Below are 26,479 nucleotides of genomic sequence, written 5' to 3' on the forward strand. Positions count from 1 at the left end.
TTCTTCTTGATTAAGGTGTTCATGTCCTCCCGTTGTGAGGTCGCTGGTTTCTGGTGGCTTCATGTTGCTTTTCAGCTTGTTGGGCGAATTCTTGCATTGGCGTCTGCCCATCTCTTCCTCCAAATGCTCCCCTATGGATCTTCTTTTACCGGATCAGGTCTCCTTGCCTACTTATGTACCTTCCCAGTGATGGCTCTCCCCAGTGATGGATCTCCGTGCCCAATGATGGCTCTCCCCAATGCTGGCTCTCCTGGCACCCTGATTGGTCTCCATGCTGGTTGGGTAGCTCGTAAACAAAGCACCTACCTTGCTTGGTGTAGGCAGGCTATAGAAACAAAGGAACTCCTGCCTGCTTGGTTGCCCTGAGGATTCGGACCCAGTGCCCCAATAGGTTGGGCTATGTGATGTTATATGCTGAAAGAGGGCAGGGGGGCCTAAGTGGGGAGGGTTCTGGATGCAAGCTGGGTGGGAGAGTAAGAAAGAGGCAGTATGCATGGAGTAGAGGCAGAGAGCCCAGGAAGGATAGGGGTTGAGGAACTTCTGAGTTCCCTGTCCCAGGCTGGCGCCGCGGGGTCAGAAACTCACCCCAATGTTGGCTCTCCTGGCGCTGAGAGATCAGGTCTCTGTGCTGGTTGGGCAGCCTGCAAATAAAGCGCCCACCTTGCTTGGTGCAGGCAGGCTATAGAAACAAAGGAACTCCCGCCCGCTTGGTTGCCCTGAGGATTCGGACCCAGTGCCCAGTCAGGCTGGGCTGGGTGATGTTATGTCCGGAAATTTTTTTTTTTTAAAAAAAAAAGAAAAGAAAGAAAAAAAGACATCAAATGGGTTGGGTTTTATAGAACAAGAAAAGAATTATTAGCTATAAAAGCAAAGAACTTTGGATTAATGTTTGGAATAAATTTATTGATCAAACAGTCAAAAAAATTAAATGGTTTATTTAAAGAGACATATACAGGGGGATTGCACCATTCTAAGCCAGATGGGGTCCCAGCACTGAGAGGGGAAGTGGATACAAGCCCTCATCCCTAACCCAGATAATATCTCCAATTTACAGCTGCTAGTAAAGGGTGAATTAGTTTTCTCCCTGAGTATACCAACCAGACTTAAGGACAGGCCACATGCCCAACAATGCTATTTTTGAAGATCATTGTTTGAGGGGGGCTTGTTTTGTTTCATGATGCTTTACCTGGGCCCTATTTATTATCTTACAGATCTTTTGTTAATATATAATGCTGTCCAATTTTGTTTTTATGGCTTTTCTGTGTGTGTGAATGATTGTGTGTATCTCAGTGTCTGTATGTGTTTTTGAGTATTTTCTTTGGCTCTTTTTTGCTTATTTCTTTTGTTCTAGTTAGGTTTGTTATTATTTTATTTTGTCTTATAGTAAATAATTATTAATAATAATGATTAGGTAGATAGATAGATAGATAGATGATAGATAGATAGATAGATAGATAGATAGATAGGTAGATAGATAGGTAGGTAGATAGATGATAGATAGATAGATAGATAGATAGATAGATAGATAGATAGGTAGTGTGTGAATTTGGGTGGGTGTGGAAGTGAGGAGAATCTGGGAGAGTTAGCAGAGGGGAAAGCGTAATCAGAAGATATTGTGCAAAAAAATCCATCTTCAGTTAAAAAAATACCCTTATTCTTAACAAAGAAAAATAAAAAATATACAGAATATTTTCTGATAAAATGATTATAGATTTTCTTAATTTTTACATACTAATTCCAATTCCCCCTCCTTTCCCCACTCCCCCATTTTCCCTCCTCCTCCTCCATCTGTTCCTCAGAGAGGGTAAGGGAGTAAATGAATTCTGTTGTATCGCCACATTGAGGCAGGACCAAAGGCCCTCCCTCTCATGTCTAGACTGAGCAAGGTTTCTCTTCATAGGAAGTGGGTTCCAAAAAGTCAGATCATTCATTAGGGATTGCTACTGATTCTGCTGCCAGAGGCCCCACAAACTGCCTATACCACCAGCTTTCAGGGGAACTAGATTGGTTTTATGTAGGTTTCCTGGTTGTCTGTCTGGAGTCAGAGAGCTCCCACAACTAACCACTCTGCATCTGCATCTCTGCATCCATCTTCTTCCACTTGTGATTGAATGGAGAGATGGCTCAGCTGTTAAATCCTTGGCTCACAACCATAAAAGATAAAAGATTTTTATTTGTTATCATTATTGTCACATTTTCCTTCCTTTCACCACACATATAATTCAGTAAAATATACAAACTACCAAGGTTGTGATATCTCAGCCTACTTTGAGATCATTTCAACATACAAATAACTTGATAGTGTTCTTTTATATTTGCAATTAGAAAGCAGAGAGATGGCTCAGCAGTTAAGTGCACTCTATTCTTGAAGGGGATCTGAGTTTGTTTACCAGCACTCACATTGTGGTTTATAATCACCTGGAACTTCGATTCCAGGGAATCACATATTTTTTTCTGGCCTCTGCCATATGGCAAGCACAAGGTGCACATACATACAAGCAAAACACTCATACACATAAATAAATAAATATTTCTATTTGGAGTTATTACTAAATCTACTTCATTTTTTGGTTACAGATATGCTTAAAGGGTAAAGTACATATATTTAAGTACTTAAATATACAAGCATGTTGTAGAATGGATAAGAAACCAGATTCCCTGGATCTTCCATCACTGAGTAAAAGAATGCCTTCTCAGCCCCTCACAGACAGGTAACATAAACAGTCTTATTTCACCTGATGTTTTTCCTCTGTTAGAACTCTCTGGGGTATGCAGAATGAATCTAGTCTGATTACACTAGTGTTTAAAAAATGTATTTGACTGACCATCATTGCTTATTGAATAACTTCTGGGATACCGAACTAAATGAGAGATTTTTCCCCAGATAGCATTATTTTAGCACAGAGAATGTATATGTTTGACAGTATAGGTAAAAACATTGATATCCTGACTGTGACAACTGGTAGCTTAATCACTGCTTTAATACTTGTGACTAGCAGGTAGAATTTGACTTTGAGCTAAAGTTGATGCAAGCAGAAGATATTTTGGAGGTGCATTTCTTTCTTTTCCTAATGTTCTTTTCTTTTTCTGATGTTGAGTATTCAATCTAAACAAGCGCTCTATCACTGACCTACAACCTCAGCCCTTTGTGTGTGTGTGTGTTCTTTTTCTTTTTGTAGTACCGGGAGTTGAATGCAGAGCCTGTTGTATATTAGACCAGTGTTCCACCATTAAACTATAACTCTATCTCCAGGGCAAAAGTAACATATCATTGATATTCTTTGATTGTGCTGTCCTCTATAACATTTTGATATGGCAGATATGTTATTCTTTTTAATTCATAACTTCAAGATGTAGATTGGTCTGAAAGACTTTTGAAAATATAATTTTATCCAGAAATATGAAAAAAAAACTTGGAATGGGGTAAGACTACAGAAAGGGAATCTCTGACCACCTAAATATTTAAAGGTTTGTTATTGATTTATATGATAAATTTTAGATTGTTTTGGATGTGATTGTAGTAATATTGTTAAGAGTGAAGTCTTGAGTTCCCAAATAGGACTTTCTCACAATTATTTCTTCTCCTTTCATAAAATATTTGCATATTGTATTTATTTCCTAAAGTATATTTTGTTTGATAGTAGTAGCAGAATATCATTAAAATTCTATTAAAGTTAGAATTAATATCTAGGGTAATATCCACTAGTGTGCTTTATTTTTTTTTTTGCAAGTGAGGTTAGTAATGGTGTTCATTTTTTTCCAGTCATTTTTGTTATACATAGCTGCTGAATGCCTACTGTTAGATTCAGGGCATATTTTGTTGAAAGCAGTACATGTTTGTTTTGGCAACTATTTGAACTCAAAGTCTAGGTGGAACAAGGAACCATATAAATAAGTGTTCAGTCCACTTTGTACTGCTATAAAGAATACCTGAAACCATGTAATTTTAAATAATGAAAATTTTTATGGCTCATAGTTTTGGAAACTGATTAAGTCCAAAATAGGCAGGGCACATTCAGTGAGGGCCCGATTATTGCACCACGGCATGTCAAAAGGTCAAAAGGTGACTGATTTAAAAAAAAAGAAAGTAAGAGATGTGAACAGGGTGTCAGATTACTCCCGTAACAACTCTGTTTCTTAGACAAAACTAACTCCTACAATAGAGATTAATCTCTTCAAAGACTAAATTTTTTTGACCCAAATTCCTACCAGACTTCACATGACAATGCATTTGTATTGGGAATTAAGTTTACAACACATTTAGATCATAACATTCACACACACACACACACACACACACAGAGTCACACACAGATGTATGCTCATGTACACACACACAGAGAGTTACATATGATGGCTGGCATATGATGGTATATTTTACCATTTTTTTAAATTTTTCATGATTGATTTTCATGCAATCAGCAGAAACCATACTTCATTTTTGAATTTTCATCATTTCCAGGGATTTCAATATATAGTATGAGTATACCCTTGTGCTGATGGGCAGTGACAATGAGCTGTTGCTGGACCATAAGGGTAAACACATAATACTTTACAGTGGACTGTGTGTTGCTAAAGCATGATGTTCAAAATGCATGGTAAATGAATTTTTATTTGAAATATTTTTTAACTTACAATTAGTTTATTGGAACATTTTAACATGTATTAAAATTTGAAATTATGACACACACTTTGACAGACAAATATTTCTCATCATATTCCAAGACTTTGGTTAAGGAATATATATTTGGGACGTTGAAGACTTTTAGCATTTTGTTTTTCTATTTTTGAGAAAAGTTCTCGCTGTGGAGTTCTGTCTGGCCTGGAATTCATTATATAGACCAGTACAGTCTGATACCTCTGAGGAGCCTCCCTGCCTATGTTTTCAGGTACAGGCTTGTGCCATCAGGCCTGCAACCAAGTATTATGGGGAGGTTGAGTTTTAATTTAAGAAATAAACTAAGAAAATCCAGTTGTATGAACAGTGGAGATGGGGTAGGGAGAATGTCAGGAAGAATGTCAAGTGCTGGAGGCACATGCCTGTAACACAAGAACTAAGGAGGCTGAAGCAGGAGGATGGAAACTTTCAGGTAAGCTTGGGCTACATCATAGCAAGTTTTAGGCAGCTAGGGTTAAGGTGATGACAACCTGTCTTACAAAAAAGTAAGAGGAAAATGACCCAGGTCCAGGAAGCCCTTGAGGAATTTTAACGTAGTGCTAAAATCAAGGACTGTTCAGGCTTAGGTGAAATCTAGGGACCATATTTACATTAACATTTGCAAACTATATAGGTAAATTGCTCTTGTTTGCCTGCCTATAAAATAGAAAAACACCAACCATTTTTGTTAGAACTTTACATAAAGTTTATTTGGCATTGTCTTTAAAACACTTAGCTCAGTACTTGCTACATACTAGGTAGTTATTGCACAGTGTGCAATAAATTCTTTGCTATCTGGGTGGCATAATTTGCAAGTTAAAAATTTATAAGGACAGCTCTAGTCTCACACAAAACAGTTCTATATTCAGCACTTTGCAGACAGTGTGTATGTGTGTGTTCCCTTTTCTTAATTATGTTTATTAGTCTTCACCCTGGAAGTGATAATGGAAAGAAGCAATTGTCTACAACAGATGTGAATCTTTTTCTCTTGTTGGGTGGTTTCCCACTTCATGGAGCTTTGAAATGGAGGCACTTGTACACATTCAACATTATACACATTATTTATATAACTAACACATTTTAACAGTCAACAAGAGAGAAATTGTGTGAAGTTATAAAATGCCAAAAGCACTGAATAAATGTCTTTATCAAAATGATTTTCTGGCAGGGCAGTCCATTTTCCTCTTTCTGTTTTCAGTCTCTCGGGAGAAATAATCTTACCAACTACTAAGTTATGGAGAACATAAAATAAAAAAATACTGCTTAAATGTCATGAGTAAAATACATTGTAGGAAAATTTATGTTATTTCCTCCTTTAAGAATTTTGGAGATCAAAAGTATGCATTTTGTGTAGCCTAGGGTGTTTTAACTCAAGTGCGCATTGTGGATTTAAGAGAAAATTCTAACTGCTCTGAGAATTTCTCTTTCTGTAGTATGGAAGATTTTTATCCAAATAAAAATCATGGCCCTGACTCTGGAATTGGAAGTGATAATGGAGAGAAGCGATTGTCTACAACGGAAGTGAGTCTCTTCTCTTGCTGATCCATGCTGCTTTGTTATTCTTAGAGCGCCGAAAAAGAGGCACTTGACAATGTTGGCTTCTAAACATACATGAAACTTTAATTTTTGTTATATTTTGATTCCGAAAGGAGTGCCTATTAATTTTTAAAAGCAGTACATTCATCATAACATAGATTTTTGGTTGGAAATATAGAGATGGAAATCAGATGTTTTGTAATTCCTGTTTAATTAAACTTTGTCATGTGTTTCGAATGTCTCATGACATTATACAGTATGCTTGTTCCTTTCAGCCATCAGATGATGATACAATCAGTCTTCACTCTCAAGTCTCAGAATCGAATAGAGAGCAAACGTCAAGAAATGACAGTCATCTAATAGGAAGCAAGCCTGATTCACAGAAAGGTAATCCATGTGATATCTGCTAGTTTTATTTCATGTATGCATGACATATTAAAACTGAGATTTTTATTAAAATAGACTTTGAAAGTGTGCAGTATTTTATGATTTATTTTATATTCACAGCTAAGCTTTTATCATGAGTATAAAGTATTAGAGCATTTATAATATTTCATAATATTAATCTGAACCTAGACCAGGAAGTATATGATTTTATTGATTCCAACACAGAAGATGTAGCAGTTCCTGAACAAGGAGATACACATATTGGATCATTTGTCTCTTTCCTTAAGGTAAACAAAACTGAACAAACATTAATAACATTCACTTCTTCCTGATCATACAGAAGTATATCATGCAATTTAAAATGATAACTTTCCTTTTTATAAGGGGAAAGAAAAGTGCTCTGAAAAATCTCAGAAAATTGAAGAACTGGGAAATGAAAAAAAGTAAGTATGCAAAAATTTTCAAAATGTTTCTTATGAATTCTTGGACTTGTCATTATGTATTCCTACTTGAGAGCACTTGAAAGAATTTCTTTCATATGCCATGTTTTCCCCCATGTCATGTGGAGATAGTTAACTTTCTAGTACTTCGAATTCCTTAATTAAATTCACAATTCTAATAGATATTTGGTCCCCCCCTACAGTAGAATACTAATCGTGTGCATTATTTGGTTACCAAAGAGGACTATGTCTTCATGAATATTATTTCATTTAAGTTCTTTAACAACCCTTTCATATAAATGTCATCAGCATCATTTTATCAGTAAGCAAGCTGAGACTTAGAGTTCTGAATCTCTGCAAGTTGGGCTTTGTGTCTCTTGATTTAACATACTTTCCATTTTGTTGCCTGGTTATGGAAATGGTGAGCTAGATATTTCCATATTTTATTACAGTAATTGAGATTTTTATCTTTTATTTATATTTCATTTCACAAAATGATGGAGTCAGTCATCCCTTTAGATTCTTTATAGCTTTACTAATCAGGACCAGCACTGTGTGATTTTCCAAGTTTCTCATTTAATCTTGGCTAAAGTCTTGCTTTGGGCGATATTGACTCCATATATATCCATATGGGAGGTGCAATTCAGTGATTTTATATTACCTACTAAAAGGCTTTATATTATGTATATAAAGGCACATAGCTAGTGCCTATTAGCATCTGAACTGAACTTTCTCCCAGTTCCCTTAGTTTTCTCTGTACATTGTGCTTCCTTCACTTTATTGATAATTATGTTTAGTGCTAGGGATTGACTCAAGATTTTATGCCTGCTAAATGCATATTTTCTAAACTACACACTTGAAACTTCATTTGGTAATTTATAAGCAAGTTTTAATTTATTATTTCTACTACCCAATAAGGTAGTACATTGCTTTGTCTTATAGTCTTTTTTTTTTAATGTGGAGGATTGACTGTAGAGCCTTCACCATGCTAGACAAGTGCTCTATCACTGAGCTATAGCCTAAGTCCTACTTTTTAAATTAATGAGTTTTTAGACAATTTCACAAATGTAAACAAGGCATAGTTGTCATTCTCATCCCCCTTCTCACTACAATCCCTGTTATCCCCACTTCCCACAGATCTTTCCTTTTGTTGTTCATGTCGTTTTATTTTGTTTTGGGGCCCACTGAGATTAACCAGGCCTGTCTGTGTCAACCATCGGTTTAAAAATAGCTGTTGGAGTTTCCTGGCTCAGCAGTGAATATACACCTTGACACAGTGGTTCACCCTCTCACAATAGTTTAGAAGGAATGGGTAGAACTCCATGAGTTCCCCCTTTCCTTGACTTATTGTTAGTAGGTCCTGTCTTGTGTTGGCCCAAATGAAGCTAACTATGTGTTTTACAAAGTAACTTTTGGAGTTTTACATTGTCTAGAGAAGTTGTTCCCAAATTGTGGGTCATGACCCCTTGGACAAATCTCTATCTCCAAAATTAGTCACATTTTGATACATAACAATAGCAAAATTATAATTGTGAAGTAGCAACAAAAATAATTTTATGAATGAAGGGGTCACAACAACATGAGAAACTGTATTAAAATGTCATAGCATTAAGACGGCTGACAACCAATGATCCAGAGAGTGACATTTCACAGCCCTTCACCCAACATTTTGGCTCTTATTTTCCTCTGCATCTTCTATGATATTCTTTTTTTTTGTTTTTTTTTTTCAGTTCTAATTTCTTTTTTTTCCTTTTTTATTACTTAAAAAATACCAATCCAAATTCCCACTCCCTCTGCTCCTCCCAGTCCCCTCCCTCTCCCTCCACGGACCCTCCCCCTCCAATGCTAAGGGAGTGCCATGTACCCCACCCTGTGGAAAGTCCAAGGCCCTCCCTACTATATCTAGGTTGAACAAGGTTTACATCCAATGAGACTAGGATCCCATGAAGCCTGTATATGCAAGTAGAGATACATTCCAGGGTCACTATCAGTGGCCCCTCAGTCTGCCCCAGCTGTCAACCCCCTTCAGAGGGGTTTGGTTGTTCCCATGATGGTTCATTCCCAGTCCAGTTGGAGTTGGTGATCTACTGTTAGCTCAAGCAAACTATCTCAGTGGATGACCCCTTCATGGTCTTGTATTCCTTGCTCATACTTTTACTCCCTCCACTCTTCAACTGGATCTTGGAGAGTTCAGTTCAGTGCTCTGATGTGGTTCATTGCCTATGTTCCCCATCTGTTGTTGAACAAAGGTTCTATGGTGATATTTAAGATAATCATCAGTATGACTACAGGGTAAGGTCAGTTCAGACACCCTATCCTCTATTGCTAGTGTCTCAGCTGGGTTTATCCCTGTGGGTTCTTGGGCATTTTTCTAGATCTTAAAAACCAAAACAAGTAAACTTTAGAAACAGTGTCGCAAAATGAAAATTTTTGATATTGGTTTTTCTTTATTTCTAAAAATTGGCTATCTGGAATTTTTCAGTCCTTTATATACCCAAAGCTACCTTTATCTTTAACTTGTGACCATTATATGTTTCAAAAAAAATTAAAATGATCTATACTTCAATATCACTTGTTAGCTGTAGTTATATTGAGTTGAGAATGTGGTTGTATTTTCCTAAATATTCCTTATTTTCTACTTTAGTATTTTAAATATAAAGGCTTAAAAATTTTTGCTCACATGGAATTAAAACTAACAATAGTTTCCATATCTAGATGTTGACAAAGAATAGTTCGCTTTACTTTTGGAATCACTGTGTCTTTTTCAGACTTGACAAAGAACAGTTACTTCAGGAGGAAGACGATGATGATTTGAAAGAAGTAACTGATTTGAGGAAGATAGCTGCTCAGTTATTGAAGCAAGAACAGAAGAACAGGTATTCTTTTTAGTAATACGATTTTAACAGGCAAATATTATTATCAGTGAAAGATTATCAACTTAAGGAAATGAAGCTGCAAGTAACGAATAGGGATCTTTAAATATCGAAATATATGTAGCCAAGAGGTTGACTGCTGAAAGCCAGTGGGAAATACTTAGAAAAGAAATATGAGATTGAATATATAACTAATAGAATGTTCACAATTTGGCTCTATCTATTTTTGTGGTTTTGGTGATCAAACTCTGGGCTTCATCCATGCTAGGCAGGGCCTCTGCTCTTGCACTGTACACTAGCCTTAGTTAATGTACTTATAATTTTTATGTCTGTGATAAATCATAGTAATTGATTTGCTCAACTATATTCATTTTTAGCTCACAGTAGCATTATTTGCAGTGTAAGCACTTCTTTATGAGTATGTAGTATACTGGTAAAGTTTATTAGATTTTTATCAGATTACAAATTATTTGGGATATGCAGTTTCTCCAGAATTGATGTGAATTATATAATTGGTTCTTAAATCAGTGTGACAATTTTAGTATCCCAACTTTACAATTGGTTAATTCTTGGGTGAACAACTTTTCCCCTCTCTGGTTCAGCTTTTTCCAAGTACATGTCTTTGCCAACAAGCAAGGCATTGCATGAGCATGAACATAGAATCTAGTTAAGTCCATTTAAACATTTTTGTGTGTAGTGTAAAAATGTGTTCACAGACATGTGTGCACCCATGGAGGTCAGAGGGACACACCAGGTATCTTCCTCAGTTGCTTTCCACATAGCATTTTGAGACACAGTCTCCCACTAAACCTAGAACTCACTGATTGACTAGAGTCGTTGATTGTTGAGTCTTGAGGAACCACCACCCTCTCCAGGTTGGACTTACAGATGCATGCAGCCATCCCTGGATTGTTTACAGGTGCTGAAAATCTAAATGCATAGCAGGCACTTTGCCTACTGAGCTCAAAGCCCATTTTGAGTAGATGAAATGGACCATGTGCTACTCTTACTGCTATCAATATTTACTGAGAATCTTGCATTTGTAGTTTTGAAATAGACTGAAGTTTTTGTTTCTTTTTCATGAGAAAATTAGTAGGATAATTTTGGTATATTTGGCATGAATAATTAGTATTTCATTTTACTTATTAAAAATAAATATTTGTGGTTAACATGGTTACTATGTCTTGAGAAGATTTTATATTGGCATTTGTTTTAAAAATACCATTAAAACCTAGCATCTGGCAACTGGATTGATGGATGTTTCAGGGGTTAGGACCACATTTTGCTTTTCTAGAAGACTGGTTTTTTTTTTTCCAGGACCCAAGGTGGGTGGCTCCTGTAATTCTACCTCCAGGGGAGCCAACACCCTTTTCTGGCTTCCACATAACCCACAAATATGTGGCATACACTCACATATACACATATATATTCTTTACAAAATGCGTTGTATCTGGATATGGTGGTGCATGCCCATAATCCTGGATCTTAGGGGGCTGAGGGTCACAAGACGGTAGTCAGTCTGGGCTGTGTAAAACTGTGTCTCATAATACAAAACCAACCCTGAAAAGTACTCACAAGCGAGTGCTGACTGCATAACTCAGTAATGGAACTCTTGCCCACCCTATATGGGGTCAGGGTTACATTTCCAATACCACAAAACAAACAAAATGCATACAGTGCTGGTGAGATGACTCAGTGCATAAAGGTGCTTGGTGCTTGCAGACAAGCCTGACAGCTTCGGTTTGATCCCTGGAACCCACGTGGTAGAAGAAGAGAACCAGCTTCCACAGGTTGTCTTCTGAGTTTCACACGAAAGCTGAGGCATGCAAGTGTATAAACAGAGACATGCATGAAATAAATTCATACATGAAACCAAAAGACAAAATAAGCAAACATATCAAATGAGGAGTATAGGATCTGCTTTTATGAAAAAAAACTGGCAAATTGATAATATGATAAGTACCCATCTAATATTTACACAGCTACTACAATTTCTCTTAAAATTGTCACACTATAAAATAATCACTTATCTGTCTATCATTTCTTTATCTGATGAATTCCCATTCTGTTTCCTTTTTTCTCGTATCACTTCTTTATGTAAATGTTTCCTTGGTTTTTACAGTTTAATATTTTCTTACAATTCATTTCTACTATGCCATTTTATAATAACTTCTAATTTTTGAGGTTATAATGTGTTACATAATTTGTGCCTTCCTCTTTCTCCCTCCATATTATCCCATATAACTCTCTACTTTACTAGGTTTCAAGTTCATGAACCTTTAAAAAATTGTTATATGTCTATATGTATACATAGGTATATGTGTTTTACATATGTATTATATATGTATATATGTAGCTACACACATACATTCCCAAATGCATATACATAACCTACTCAGTCTGTATAACTTGTATGTATGTTTTCAGGGCTGATCATTTGATATTGGATAATCAATTGATGTGCTCCAATATGCCTTTTTCAAACTGGTTGCAGTAAGGTTATATGTAGCCTAAGTGTTCCTCACCTGTGTGGTTTGACTTAATGATGCATACTACCACCAGATCTTGGAAGTTAAAAATGCTTGAGTTTATGCTTCCTTTACTTAGTAAAGTTTTATTTATTTTTCATTATGAGAAGAGAATAGTGATATTTTTAAGATTCTACAATAATATCCATTTTCTGTTTGGGAGTTTAATTTTAGACTCAACCTTGCCATACAGTTTTTCCTTATTTTCATCTCTGCTATTATTATATTCATTTTTATCTATGTTTCTTAGATTATCCTTCATAGTTTAGGTTAAGGGTGGGGTTTGCTTTGGCAATACCTTTATAACTAGTACAAAGAGGGACCTAGGTTTGTTTTCTAACACAGAGGACCCAGTGTTTTACTATTGTTTGCTAATTGAGTTCTTGAAACTTGTCAAATTTTAACTTAATGGAAGTCATCAGTTCAGCTGAAATTTTTATATTCTACATAAAACTTTCTTTTATTTTTCAAGATATATACAAAGCTAATTTTGTCTCCATCTGATTTTCTTCTTTTTTATCTTTTTATGTGTTACCAGATAATATAAGAACTATTTAGGTTAAGTATTTTTATGTACTGATGTGTCTAACTTTTAAAAGCATTAAGTATGTTTGAGGCACTCATTCTTTTATACTTCAGTATAAGAATGGTATTCGGCATTGTAGTCTTTACAAATATGGAATTCTTTGCCATAATGCTAAATGTAACTCTTTCCTGCTAGTTAAATGAGAAGCAAATTTGTTTTTTAAAAGTTCTATAGAGAATATGTAGAATCTACGTATCAGTTTTTAATACAATTATTATATTTTGGGATTTCTTTGTTTATTGTTATTTTCATTTAAAAGTAATTTATGTAGTATGAGATTAACTCCAAGTACCAGAAAATGTCCTCCAAGACTCCTACTTTGACTGTATACTGTACTGTTCTTTTACTTATTATTGTTTCAAAATGAACATATGTTTAGGTCTAGGCTAAAAGAAGCGATGGTTATACTCTCGAAGTAAGGTTGACCGGAGCAATAGTGGTATTGAGTTCCATAATGATTTTGTTATGGCTGTTTTCCTGCTTGCTTAGCTTATACTAGTTAGTACGAATCATTACTTTGTAACAGAAGTGTGTGCTTTTATTTGGTGAATGATACTGTCCTAAGAAAGTAACAGAAGTATCCAGAAGACAAAATTTTTGACCAAAAACAGTGGGGAAAGTGCTCAGTGAATAGAGTACTGTGTAGCTAGACCACAAGGCTTCAGATTTTGAAGACAAGTTGCCTATAAGGTAGGCCTACTTTCTCTGATGTACAGGGTATGCTTTTGTGAAGCTACTGCGTTGCTGTGTGTCTGTTGTCTAACTCCTTGGGAACAAAGACTAGTTATTTCTTGAGCCCAGTGTTTGTGAAACATATCCTTATGGAGAATGCAGCTAAAAGGATAAAAACCGGCACTCCCCAAGGAAGAATTTCAAATGAAAAGAATATGTTTTAAAATCAGTATCTTAAAATAATTTTATGAGATGAATAGAATGTAGATGTCTGTTTATAACATTGTGCTTATAGTTAACAATGCACTTCACATTTCAAAATGATTTCAGGGGAGATCTCATGTTAATTTTTTTTAAATTTTAAATTTTTATTATATTCCTGGGGTCAATCTCAGACCACATGCATACTAGATAATTAAACATTTTTGCCACAATTAAATTAAATTTAGAAAATAGGTGTGCTTCTCTGAATTAGGAAGAGAATTGAAAAAGGAGCTGTGAATAAAATGTCAGTATTAGTATTTTGCATGTGAATGTGTGACTTATCATAAAAAGAATATTTTTGTAATATTGACTTGAGAATAAAATGAAGGAAAAACACTTTAATGATACTCTATAACCACTGATTCATTTCCCTACATTTTAACCAGTCCTACTTATGTATGTTAGCAGTAGAAAAATGATTCTATACTTTGCCATATAGTGCTTTCATTGTCATGATAAGTGAGTCCTTAGCTAGCTTCTTAATATTTGGTTATTATCCTAAAGTAAAGATTATTGTATACGTGCACTTTACAACAGTTTCAGTTAACTGATTCTCATTGTATATTTCTCTGATAATGTATTCTATACTATTTTGATATGTCTTACATCTTCATAAATGTTTTAGTTATGGCCTGAGAACTTTTTTTTATTGTGAATGAATGTACTTCTGAATACCTTGTGACATAGCTAGACAACAAAAGAACATTTTTTAAAGGTTAAATAACTGAAGAAATTAAAAGCAGGTTTTGAGAAGATTGTGGAATGAGTTTAGAATTATAAAATGCATTATGATATGTGTCTTTTGATTATTATCTCATTAATCGGCATTTCAGGTTAAGGAGCATTGTATTAACCTCTAGTTTGTTATAACTACTTCAATAGTTCTCTTAACTCTTGAAACCTAGCCATTCTTTCTTTTCTGTTTTCTTTACTAATGACTTCCTTGTCTTCTCCAAAAATATCTCCCTTCTCCCATCTTTTGATTTGGTTGATTTATGTGAAATGTGAATATAGATGGAGGCCTTTAAGTTATAGAACATCATTCAGTGACAAACTCTTCCAGAGGACCAGAGCAGCAGGCCGGAAATCAAGGTATCTAGAGTTGGTGGAAGCCATAAGTATTAAGGGGCCAGGATTATGTAACATTTTTCTTAAAATAAGTACTGGGAACTGTGTTAGGGAAGCATATTAATAATAGCAAACATAAAATTAGATAAAATAGATGTTTACTTTTTCTTTATCACAGAGTAAAAAAATGAAATATCAGGGTGTATTCCAGAGTGCTATATAGTTGAATTTTCAAATACATAATCCATATTTTTTATATGTAAGTTGGTTTCAACTATTTTTCTTTTTGCTACAGTATGATACATATATCATACTAGTAAGTGGTGTGGAACAGCATTATTTTATCATGATGAAGGTCATAATAGCTTGACCAGTTCCCTCTAACAATGATTCTGACTTTCCTTCCTAAGTAGTATTTATTGTTATTTCTCTATTTTTTTAAATCTTCTTTTTAAGTATATTTTCCTTTGATATTTCAATACCATAATTTTACATTTTTGGATCTAAAGAAATTTTATGTACATAGGAAAATATATTTAAATGTTCTTAATTCTGTGGTTTTTGGCCCAGAAATACAGGTTTGTGTCAATACTTGACCTTTTGACATCGTTGTATTTACTCAGTGAGGCTATGCTCAGAGTCAAGCTAGTAAGGAAGAGAGCCCGGCATCAACTGACTGCTTACCAGTGTGTATTTTTTTTTTTTTGGTATTTCGAGACAGGGTTTCTCTGTGGTTTTGGAGCCTGTCCTGGAACTAGCTCTTGTAGACCAGGCTGGTCTCGAACTCACAGAGATCCGCCTGCCTCTGCCTCCCAAGTGCTGGGATTAAAGGCATGTGCCACCACCGCCCAGCAACCAGTGTGTATTTAATTAATATTAAACTCACTAAATTATTTTTATAGTCTTTAGATTGTTGATGTCTAAAGTATTCCTTAAAAAGTAGATATTTTATTCATTGTAGCACTATTTGTAGAATTAAGTTACATTTATATGTATATTAATAAGAATGTTTTAATATGTACAATTACTTTTTTTAATGAAAGATAGTTACTAATTTACTACATTTGATATTGAGGTTAATACTTCATATTAGATAAAGCCTTAAACAAATAGTTTTCTTTTATAGGAAATTATTATATTTTTGTTTATTTTTGTTATAATACTCTTTCCTATTGAAGCTTTAAGAATTTTTTGATTTTTTTAAAAAAGGAGTTGACCTTTAAAATTGATTTTTGCATTTACAATTAAAGTTTCCTATTTGGCTTCTGTCAAAGTGATTATGAAGTACCAACATATCTCCTGTCATTTTCTGTCCTGGAAACAAGGAAATGACTCAAAATGATACCTAAAATATTTCATTATTTTCTGTGTAAATTAGAATTAGATATACACAGAGTAATCATGCATTGGCTAGAAAATATCCACACTTAATGAGTGGTTTCTAAAACAAGATGCAAGACACATTTTGTGAACATCATTCATAAATGATGTGCTGATGGGCACTTAATTCCAAACGGGACTGAAATATTATTTTCTAGCAAGATCTTCATGACATAAATGCAGTTTATTTAGGACATAAGTGTGCAATGTTATCTTCAGTATAGCTTGTAATTAATGTGTTGATTTACTTCTAGGATTCTTAATCATTCAACTTCTGTCATGAGAAATAAGCTGAAACAAACTGTGGAATGTGAAAAGAGGTATAAACATATCATAGTCATTATAATATTTGGTATCTTAAGTGAGACTTGATACTCTTATAGCAATTTTCCTCAAACGATGTTATGTGGATATATGATGCAGATGTCATATAGATAGATAATTTAAAGATCAAATATGTCAAAACTTGTGTCCAATTGGGTTTTCTATAAACAAACACTCTGATTCTGATTCTTTTTGTTTATACTTGTGGTTTGTCTTGATTCATTCACAAATGTTTATCCAATTGATATAACCACCATTAATAATGTATTTCTTTATCACTGGTTATGGTTATTCTTTGTTATTGTTTGCATTTTAGTTTCTTTTAATTGAGTTTTACTAAGCTATTTGTTAAATAACATAGGTTTACAGATATGGATTTCAAACAACTAGATCTGAAAATTTCTATTTATTGTTCTTCATTGGTTTTACCCAAATCCTGGGTATAAATTTCAAAGATAGGAGTACAAAGGCACACACTGAAGGATAATTTATTGGATACTGGATATATGTGTACTCTTTTAGCTCTGTAAATGATCTGTCTTATTCAGTCATCACAATAAAATTGTGAAGTTGTTACTTTTGCTATACTCATTTACACATGAGCAAACTGAAACTAAGAATTTTCATAACTAGCTAAGAATTTTCATAACTAGCTCACATTGTAAGTGGGAGAGTCATGATTCATACTTAGGTGTGTCTTATTGTAGAACCTGAAGACTTCATATATAGTAATAGTAAATTTACTTCAGATCCATGCATATCACTCGATATATTTCTGCAGATAGTGCAGATTTGTGTCTCCGAACTTCTTTTCCTGTGTCACCTACCCTAGTGAATGTGCAGGTACTATGTAGTCCCGTAAGCCAGCAACTTTGGAAACACCTCAGTCTTACGTCTTCCTCCTGCCACATGAATATCCTGTTAACCCCTTTTCCATCCTCTCCATGACTATTTTCCTTGTATTGCTTCAGCTCCCATTGTTTTCCATCTGAGTTTCTGTGACAGCCTCCACACATAACTCCTTTCTTTTCTGTATTATTAAAGAACAGAGGCTTTTAAAACTTAATCAGCCAATACAACCCCTATTTCTTATTTTCTAACCTTTTATGATAAAGGATAAAATGTTGAGATTAAGCATAGAGTTGAAATGGGCTTCTACTTGTCTTCAATCTCAGCTCAGAGCCTCATCTTTGCACTCTATAGAGTAACAGCCTTTAAGTTTAGAAGCATAACTCTTTTATTTACTTCTGTATGCTTCCCTATTTCTACATTCTATATCTTGGTCTCCTTTTCATACTGCCCATGTTTCTTCCTTCCTTTGCATCGTCTCTTAGAAGTCAGTTCAATTCTGCATGGTTGTGTGAGAGCTTCATAGTAGACAGCATCACAGTGTTGGGAGCATGTATAGAAGAGGTCACACAGTAAGACAGTAAGACAGAAGGATTTAATAATTAAGTTCACTTTTAGGTTTTATATAATGCAACTTATTCTCATAGAAGCCACTGGAGCTCCTAGAAAATTACATTAATCTCTTCCAAAGCCAGGCTTTTTAATGACCATATTGTATTGTACTGAGCACTACTCCTATTGATTTCACCACTTCTTTACCACCATGCACAGCTTCAAGCTATTTTTTAAATATATACCTTGTTGGAAACACACTGTATGGAAGGTATAGTATACCCTTCTTCTATATGTACATGTGAGTATTTGCATTTGTTTATATATCTAGGTGTGTGCATCAGTATATACAACAGTGTTTATATATAGGAATGTGCACTGATACATACCACAGTGTTTATATACCAGTGTGCATAAATATATTGCAATGTTTATATATAAGTTGTACATATATATTACACTGTTTATATGTACGTTGTGCATTGATATTTACCACAGTATGGTGGAATTTCTATTTTACTTTCCTTTTAGATGCATAGTAGGAATGTCTGATTTCCAGAAATCATACTTCTACTCAGTATTGTTGCATATCATTCAAGCATGATTTTTCTGGATTTTTCCCCATTTCAGAAAATGCTAACTCCATTCTTATTGTACAACACCTGAAAAAGTTTCATTCTTAGTTTGTCACTTTCTCTCAAACCCCATAGCTAACCCATTACCAAATCATGTTGACTAGTGAGACCTGATCACATCTTACCAACTCCACTCTGTCAATCTTGCTCTCTACACACCCAACTGTGCACAGGCATAAGGTGGCAAACATGGATTTCCCCCAAGAGTTTACGTGGGGAATACAGTTTTGCCTTATTGTACAGACACTAAAAATTACTTTAGGTCAGATCAGCATATACTCCTTTGTTCCTGAAAAAACTGAGAGTATATTTGTATAGAAATTGTCAAAGTATTGATAGTCAGTAGAAGAGTAGAATGCTATCCCATTGTTCCGAGAGGGCTCTATGTGTAGTCCAATGCAGGTGGGGTTATAGACTATTATTAGGTGGCTTGTCCAGGGAGGTGTGTGTGCATAGTGTGGTATGGGAAAGTGAAAGAGCTAGACTGATAATTATTAGAAGTGTTGTGCACGTTTCCACTCTCCCTCTCTCCTCTTTTTCTCCTCTCTCTCTCTCCTTTCTCTCTCTCTTTCTCTCTCTCTCTCTCTCTCTCTCTCTCTCTCTCTTTCTCTCCCTCTCCCCTCCCTCCTTGCCTCCCTCCCTCCATCTGTGTGTGTATGTGTGTGCCTGTGTGTGGTTGTATAGTTGTGTGCATTACCAAACCATATAGAGTCCCAGGATGCTATTCTATGTGCTAACCTGCTTCTTTATTATACTATCCTGTGGACTTTGTATGCCACTTTTTTTCTTACTTCTAAATGTAGGAACCGTCTGGACTCTGCTTTGAATTTTTTCTTTCTGGTCTGTGACATGGAAATGCTCTCTATGTTGCAACATGGGACAAGCATGACATTCTTCTTTCATTATCCATTTTTATGATTCTTTATTTGCATTTAAATAAATTTATTTAATAGATTTCTGTATATTGATAAGAGGTTAGGATGCAGGCTTTTTATCTTCCTTTTTACTCTTCCTTCTTTTACTTACCCATCCCTTTTTGCTGTTTCTTTCTTTCGGTATTTTACAAGTACTCATTATATTGTTTATATTTTACTTGCTACATAATCTCCAATTTCTATATATTTGTACCATAAGTTTTGTACCAAAAAATTGTACTCTATCTTCCACTGAAAAAAAATCTATAAATTCTGGAATTGTTGTTACTATATTTTCATGTTTGTACATTTTTTATTACTTCCCGAGGATAGGGATATTCCTTGTACTCTTATAAATTTTTATTATTTTCTCTCTTGTTATTCTTCCTTCTATTGTTCCTCCTCTCCATCCTTTCTGTCTGTTTGAAACAAGTTCTTACTCTGTGGCTCAGGCTGACCTTTACCTTATCTGTGGATACCAATCAGGACTCCAGCTCATGGTGATGGCTTGTGAGTGCTAAGATGTCCAGTATGAGCCACGACACTCATTTTACTCCCTCCTTCTTCCCCCTCTCTCATTTAATCTTTAAACTTTTTAGTGTGTTTCTGTTTGTGTGTGTGTTTGTCTGTCTGTGTAAGTGTATGCCACATGTTTCTGTGTGTGAATGATTGCCAGAAGAGGATGTTGGATCCCTTGGAGTTAGAAGAAGCATGTGTCAATGTTGAACTCATTCCGTTGTAGGCCCTCTTACATCACAACTGAAGTTCATGATCGTAATTCAACAGGAAATAATGTATTTGTCTTCTGAACTCTGGCATTTAGATGAAGGAATTTATGTGTTTGCTTATTTATTTGTTTGTTTATTATGTGTGTGCATGCATATGCATGTGTACCATGGCACAGGTGTGGATGTCAGAGGACAACTGTCAACAATTCAGGGGTTTGGTTCTCCCCTTCCACTATGTGAATCCCAGGGATCTAACTCAGGTTGTCAGGCTTGTTGGCAAGCTAGTACCTTTACATGCTCATTCATCTCACTGATACCATTGTGATATTTGAAAGAAAGAGTAACTTGTTTTTTATAATATTATGTTTATTTTACTATATATTTATACATATGATAGGCCTTTTGGCCTCTACAAAATAGGGTTGGGTTATGCATATGATGAATATAAAATAAACTCATTTTGTTATTTCTTGTGGCGCAATAGTTAGTAGGCACTCGCTATTGGTTGTTTTTATCAACTTTAATTTATATAATATTAGTCAACCATGTGGTGGTTAATATCTGCCATTGCAGTTTTTGGGAGGCTGGCTACAGTAGTGAGTACCAGGCCATCCAGAACTACATAGCAAACCCAGTCTCAATAGAATACAACACAATATAACACAAAACAACACAACAAAATGAAACATATAGGTATGAATAGTCTTTACATTGCTGTCTTAAAACAATGAAAAGACAAATTTATCACTTTTAAAGTATGCAAAAGGATTAATATTACCTTAAGTAATATTAAATATTAAATTTAATATTAATATTAAAGCATCTCTAATGTTTTAGTGTCTCAGCAGATGAAGGGAATTCACCATTATCACCCCTTGCATGGCAGGTAAGAGCAAACATTAATAATACCTGTACTGTGTTGTTGTCATTTGCTTAGTTTAAAAAAGAACTTTTGTCATTAAAGCCATTAGAAAATCAGAAGGACCAAATAGTTGAACAACAGTGGCCAGAATCTCAGCCTATAATCTGGCAAAACGAAGAAAGGAGACGGAGTAAGCAGATCAGAAAAGAATATTTCAAGGTACCTTAAGAAATTTTTAATTTTGTTTTTACTTTTATTCTTAAGTTTGTTTTAAATAAATGACATATAACTCTCCAGTTAAATGTCATGACTGTGTTCATGTTGATTGCCCTGGTGTATAGGATAATGATATGCTTTATAAGTATAGCCACAAAATTTCAGTAGTTTAAATTAAGAGTACATCAGTATACATCATAATTTTTCGGATGGTTCAAAGGAGGATGGATGTTTGTGTGTTACACCACCGATTGAGGCAATTAATTCTGTGGGTCTTTTGGTTTTGCGGTAGGGTTTCACTATATAGCCCAGGTTAGCCTCAAATCCCTACCCCCTGTCTCTGTCTCCTATAAGCTGGGATTCCAGAAGTGAACAACTAGGCCTGGGTTAGAAATAGATTTTCATTGGATTTGTTTCAATAAATAGTTCAGAACTATTTTTAGTTAGTGTCTCACTATATAGGTCTGGCTGTCCTGTAACTCTCTATGTAGACCAGGCTGACCACCAACTCACAGAGATCTGCCCAACTCTAAGTTGTACCTCACTACACATGATTCAGTAGATTTCTTAAGATGAAAGCTAAATTAAAATACTAGAGGTGGCGCATGCCTTTAATTACAACACTCGAGAGTTCGAGGCCAGCCTAAGATTACAAGAGCTAGTTCCAGGACAGGCTCAAAAGGCACAGAGAAACCCTGTCTTGAAAAACCAAAACATAAATAAAAAATAAATAAATAATAAAATAATAGAGCTTGCAAATTATCATAAATTTCTATTACATAATTATTTATTTGTACTTCAAGTTTGTTATATTTGAAGGGGACTGTGATCAAAATTTAGAATAATTTTTAATCCTCATTTACTCTTGGGATTGACTCAGATGAGTAGTACAGATTTTGTCCACCACCATGAATAGCAAATTCTGTTGTCTCATACCTCCCACAAACCTCATCAGATAACCATTTTCTCTAAATATGTAATACTCAACTAAGTTACACAGTATTTCAAGTTTATGCCACTAATAAATAGTATTTATTTTTTACCTTTGTGTTTGGCAGTTTTCCTTTCAGTCTGCATATTTCTCTATCCATATATTGGAAATCAATATGTGTTTGAAAGTGGCATATGGTCAAAATAAGAATGGTATATGCCTTAGCAAATATGTAATCACCTTAAACTTTGAATAAATGATTATTGATTATTTTTAGCCAGTGGACTTTGAGTTAATTGGGTAATAAGAAAAAACACATAGGAAGGAAAAGGGCAGGGCATTCCAATGATCAGAACCCTTTGCAACTCTGCAGTTAGGTTTATATCTGGCCTTCATCTTAGTTTCCCTTTTTAAGTCATGAAAATATAAAGAAAAGTACTGATTGAAAATACTTTTATAAGTGAACCTTGGTGAATTACTTATGATGTGTTATTTCTAAGCAACAGGAGGTACTTTATATTTCTTTGATTTCCTTTATCCTAATATAGTAATATCATACTGATTATATTTATCAAAACACTTGTATTGGAATTATTAACTGACAGAAAACTTTCCAAATATTTTTTAGTCCATTTGTCCTTCAGGAAACTTAAGTAGCATAAAATGCAGTTATCATTTGTATTTTACATATGATAATATTAAGGCCCAGAAAGTCAATAGTGTGCTAATCATAAAATTGAGATTAGAATTCAGAGCATTTTTAATGCTGTGTCTTTGTCCTGTGGACAGCATGATATGAAAGGGATAAACATTAACATTAACAGAGTTTCATTTTTTTTTCAAAATATTTTGCAATACTTCAAGTGAACTTAATAGAGGTGTTTGTGAATCTTTATTATAGTCAACTGTTACTCAGTTTAAAACCATCGTTTGTTCATTCAAAAATTTAGTCTTCATGGCATATATGTCCCTTCTACTGTATCAATTATATTATTTAGTTGCTAAAAGATAAAATAGAATAATATATAAAATGACTATTACGTAACCATCAGTCAGTAAATGTTCATTTCTTTCATACATAATAAAGTGAGTGTAAATATAATCTTCAGTCCCTGGGAAATAGGTTAAGGGCATGTGTAATTCTTCACAATTGTCAGAAGATGTCACTGTTAGGACATTGCATGAAAAATTGGTATCAAATTATTCCTTTAAAGTTAGGAAAATATAAAATTGTATATCAGCACTTGCTTAGTATACTAAAGGCTGTTGAACATCAACACAAAAAGATATGCAATGGAACTAATAGTACATTAGTTACAGCTATAAACTATAGTAGGGGAACATATGTGACTTATCTGTAGTTCCTAATACAGCCTACTTTGTGACTGAGATACTAGGTAAGTTATTTCCTCAGGATATGGAAGACAGAGTTACATAAAGGAGGCAATTAAATTTAACTCTGGACATCAGGAAAAATAGGTTGTGACATGATCTGAAAATTAGTAGTTTTTTTTTTTAAAAAAAGAAGAACTTCTGTGAACACCTGTTTGGTTCTATCATTGATTTGCAAAATAACTCAAGCAGTTTTGGGCAAGGAATAAGAAAATAAGACTTCTACTGAATGTCACTGTATATTCTCCTTGATTCTAAAAATCACTTTGTCACATATTCAAATTCTTTAGGTTGAACACATTTTCTCAATATTTCACTATAAACTGGGATAAAAGTACTTATTCTGTTGTTATAAAGATTAAATTTCTCAATCCATGCAATGCACTTCAATCATTACTACTGTAATGTAAATGATAGTTCTAAATGTTAGCTCTCAGCACTATTACCATTATTGTGTAGTTGCTATATGCATTTAACATAGCCTGGAATTAGAAGATTACTTCTTTGTGGTGCAGAGGATTGAACCCAGGGGTTCATAGGTGGTAAGAAAGCATGCTACCACTGAAACACATCTCCAGCCCAGTTTTTAAAACAATTGCTATGGTCTTAGTATAGTGAAATTACAAACCATGTGAGAAATGATAAGAACCCTGGATAGGATGGTGGTTGTAAGAATTCAGGTGAAGCAAGTCTACGAGAGATTGCCAAAAAAAAAAGTTGACTTGATGACTTGTTGAATGCAGTGAACTAAGAAAAAGACTCTAAGACAGTGGTTCTCAACTTTCCTAATGCTGAGACTCTTTAACAGTTCCTCATGTTGTGTGACCTACAACCAGAAAATTATTTTCATTGCCTCTTCATAACTATAATTTTGCTAATGTTAGGAGTTACAATATAAATATCTGATATGCATGATATCTGTATACACGGTCTCTGTTAAAGTTCCGTTTGACACCAAACGTGTTGCAACCCACAGGTTTAGAACCACTGTTCTAAGACAATCCACAGATTGCAAACCTGAAAGAATGAGAAGTGGGTCTGGCTTAGGAAGGAATAGTGTTACTCGCAGCATTGTACGTGTGAATAGGAGGACTGTTTAAAATGACTGTGTACTTCAGTTTAATATCAGATAATTTAATAAAAGTAACAACATAGTAATAAGCCTCGGGTGTCATTTTGAACAAAATAGTCACATGTTTATGGAAGAATAAAGTATTCTTTTAAAATGTTTTTTTTCAGTATAAATCAGCAAGGAAGAATTCAAGTGGCAATGAAAATGAGGAGGTGAGACTAAGGGTAATATTGATTTGAATTCTTTACTTTCATATTTAGTTGGCTTAGTGAGAGTTAATGCAGACCTGCTGTTGTTTTCTTTGCTACTGAGCACCAGTTTTCTACAATAATGAAAACTTCTGAGCATTGTCATATAGTTATTAATTTAACCCTTTGTTTTCTAGAACACAATTTTTAAGAGTTTTAGAGGTTTATCATTTGTTTTGGACCTGTAACCCATCAGTTTACATATGAAAAAATTTTTTTCTTCGAAATAAAATTACACTTGGCAAAATAAGTAATCTATGTGAATTACCTTTGCCTAACCCAAATGCTGTTATCTTTTCATGTCTATCAAACAGTATTTATGGAGACCCCCCTCCCAAAAAAATTAAGACAATTGTTTCCAAAACGTTCCATTATTTCTATTATTTCCATTAGTATCTGTGGTAAATGATGAAAGCAGTTTTTGTGTAGGAATGTTTTCTAGGTTGCTGTTCACGACTGAAGTCAATTCCTGTGTATCTGCTGCTGGCTTTCCGTTGCACTTTGTTATATCTGTTTGACCCTTACATTTTATTCCTTCTTATGTCATAACCCATTGGATGGACTCTAAAGTGCTGCTTTCAGTGTGCAGAGTTTTGATGACTTATCCCAGTGGATCTAGTAATAGCTCCTAGTTTATGACTCTAGTCTGTACTTTACCATCTAGCCTAAGGCTTTTGTAGTAATGTATCCTCTTTCTTAGCTGTTTGGAACCTTCTGCTCACCTAGGATTCAACACATTCATCTTTTTTCCATGCCTCAAACATATTAACATTTTAAATTGATGTAGTATCTTTTTCAACCTAGGTTGCACAATGAAAACTCATGATATCTGGATTTTACTCACAGATATTCAGATTTAATTGGTGTGTGTGTGTGTGTGTGTGTGTGTGTGTGTGTGTTTAAAAGTTTTCCATTTGAGTTTATTGTGCAGGCAAAAGTGGTAACTACTTTGTGAAATTACCAACTCCTTTTTAGACAAAGCAGAAGTTAACAAAGTGGCCCAGGATGAAACCTGGCCCACTTGCTATGTTTGTAAGTAACTTTTAAATACAAGAGAGTTACAGCCACTTGCCTACAGATGCTTTTGCATTCTAATGACAGAGTTGTGAAGTTAGTACCGAGACCATGTTGTCCACAAAATCTGAAGTGTTTAAGAGACAGCATTCTTTGAACTCCAAGTTAGAGGTTCACCTTGGCTGTCCTCCCTTCCTCCTCATAGTCACTTTTCTCCCACCTGTTTCAATGTCTAATCCATTATGAAAACCTACTAATTCACTTGTTTATTTTTGGGCACTGAAATAGTTTATCTACAGAGCCTTCTTTTCCATCTTTGCTACCTTTGCATAGATTTTCAGTCTTTCTTGC

The 26,479-nt window shown here is 34.7% G+C and overlaps 1 protein-coding gene across 3 annotated transcripts in view; it reads left to right on the forward strand.

Annotated features, from left to right (window-relative positions):
- Positions 1 to 26,479, forward strand: part of Lrch2 (leucine rich repeats and calponin homology domain containing 2) — a 118,376-nt gene that overhangs the window by 63,389 nt on the left and 28,508 nt on the right. For 2 of the 3 annotated variants that reach the window (XM_005368507.3, XM_005368508.3), the window contains exons 6-15: positions 2,578 to 2,711; positions 6,091 to 6,178; positions 6,469 to 6,580; positions 6,770 to 6,867; positions 6,965 to 7,023; positions 9,789 to 9,896; positions 16,646 to 16,711; positions 21,231 to 21,279; positions 21,358 to 21,474; positions 25,034 to 25,078. In XM_005368507.3, the coding sequence (XP_005368564.1) occupies positions 2,578 to 2,711; positions 6,091 to 6,178; positions 6,469 to 6,580; positions 6,770 to 6,867; positions 6,965 to 7,023; positions 9,789 to 9,896; positions 16,646 to 16,711; positions 21,231 to 21,279; positions 21,358 to 21,474; positions 25,034 to 25,078 (876 nt within the window). Of the gene's footprint in view, positions 1 to 2,577; positions 2,712 to 6,090; positions 6,179 to 6,468; positions 6,581 to 6,769; positions 6,868 to 6,964; positions 7,024 to 9,788; positions 9,897 to 14,957; positions 15,036 to 16,645; positions 16,712 to 21,230; positions 21,280 to 21,357; positions 21,475 to 25,033; positions 25,079 to 26,479 lie in introns of all 3 variants that reach the window. The other variant, XM_026789959.1, reaches the window with a different exon arrangement.

This window comes from Microtus ochrogaster, unplaced genomic scaffold (assembly GCF_000317375.1).
Source record: "Microtus ochrogaster isolate Prairie Vole_2 unplaced genomic scaffold, MicOch1.0 UNK34, whole genome shotgun sequence".
Lineage (NCBI taxonomy): Eukaryota > Metazoa > Chordata > Mammalia > Rodentia > Cricetidae > Microtus > Microtus ochrogaster.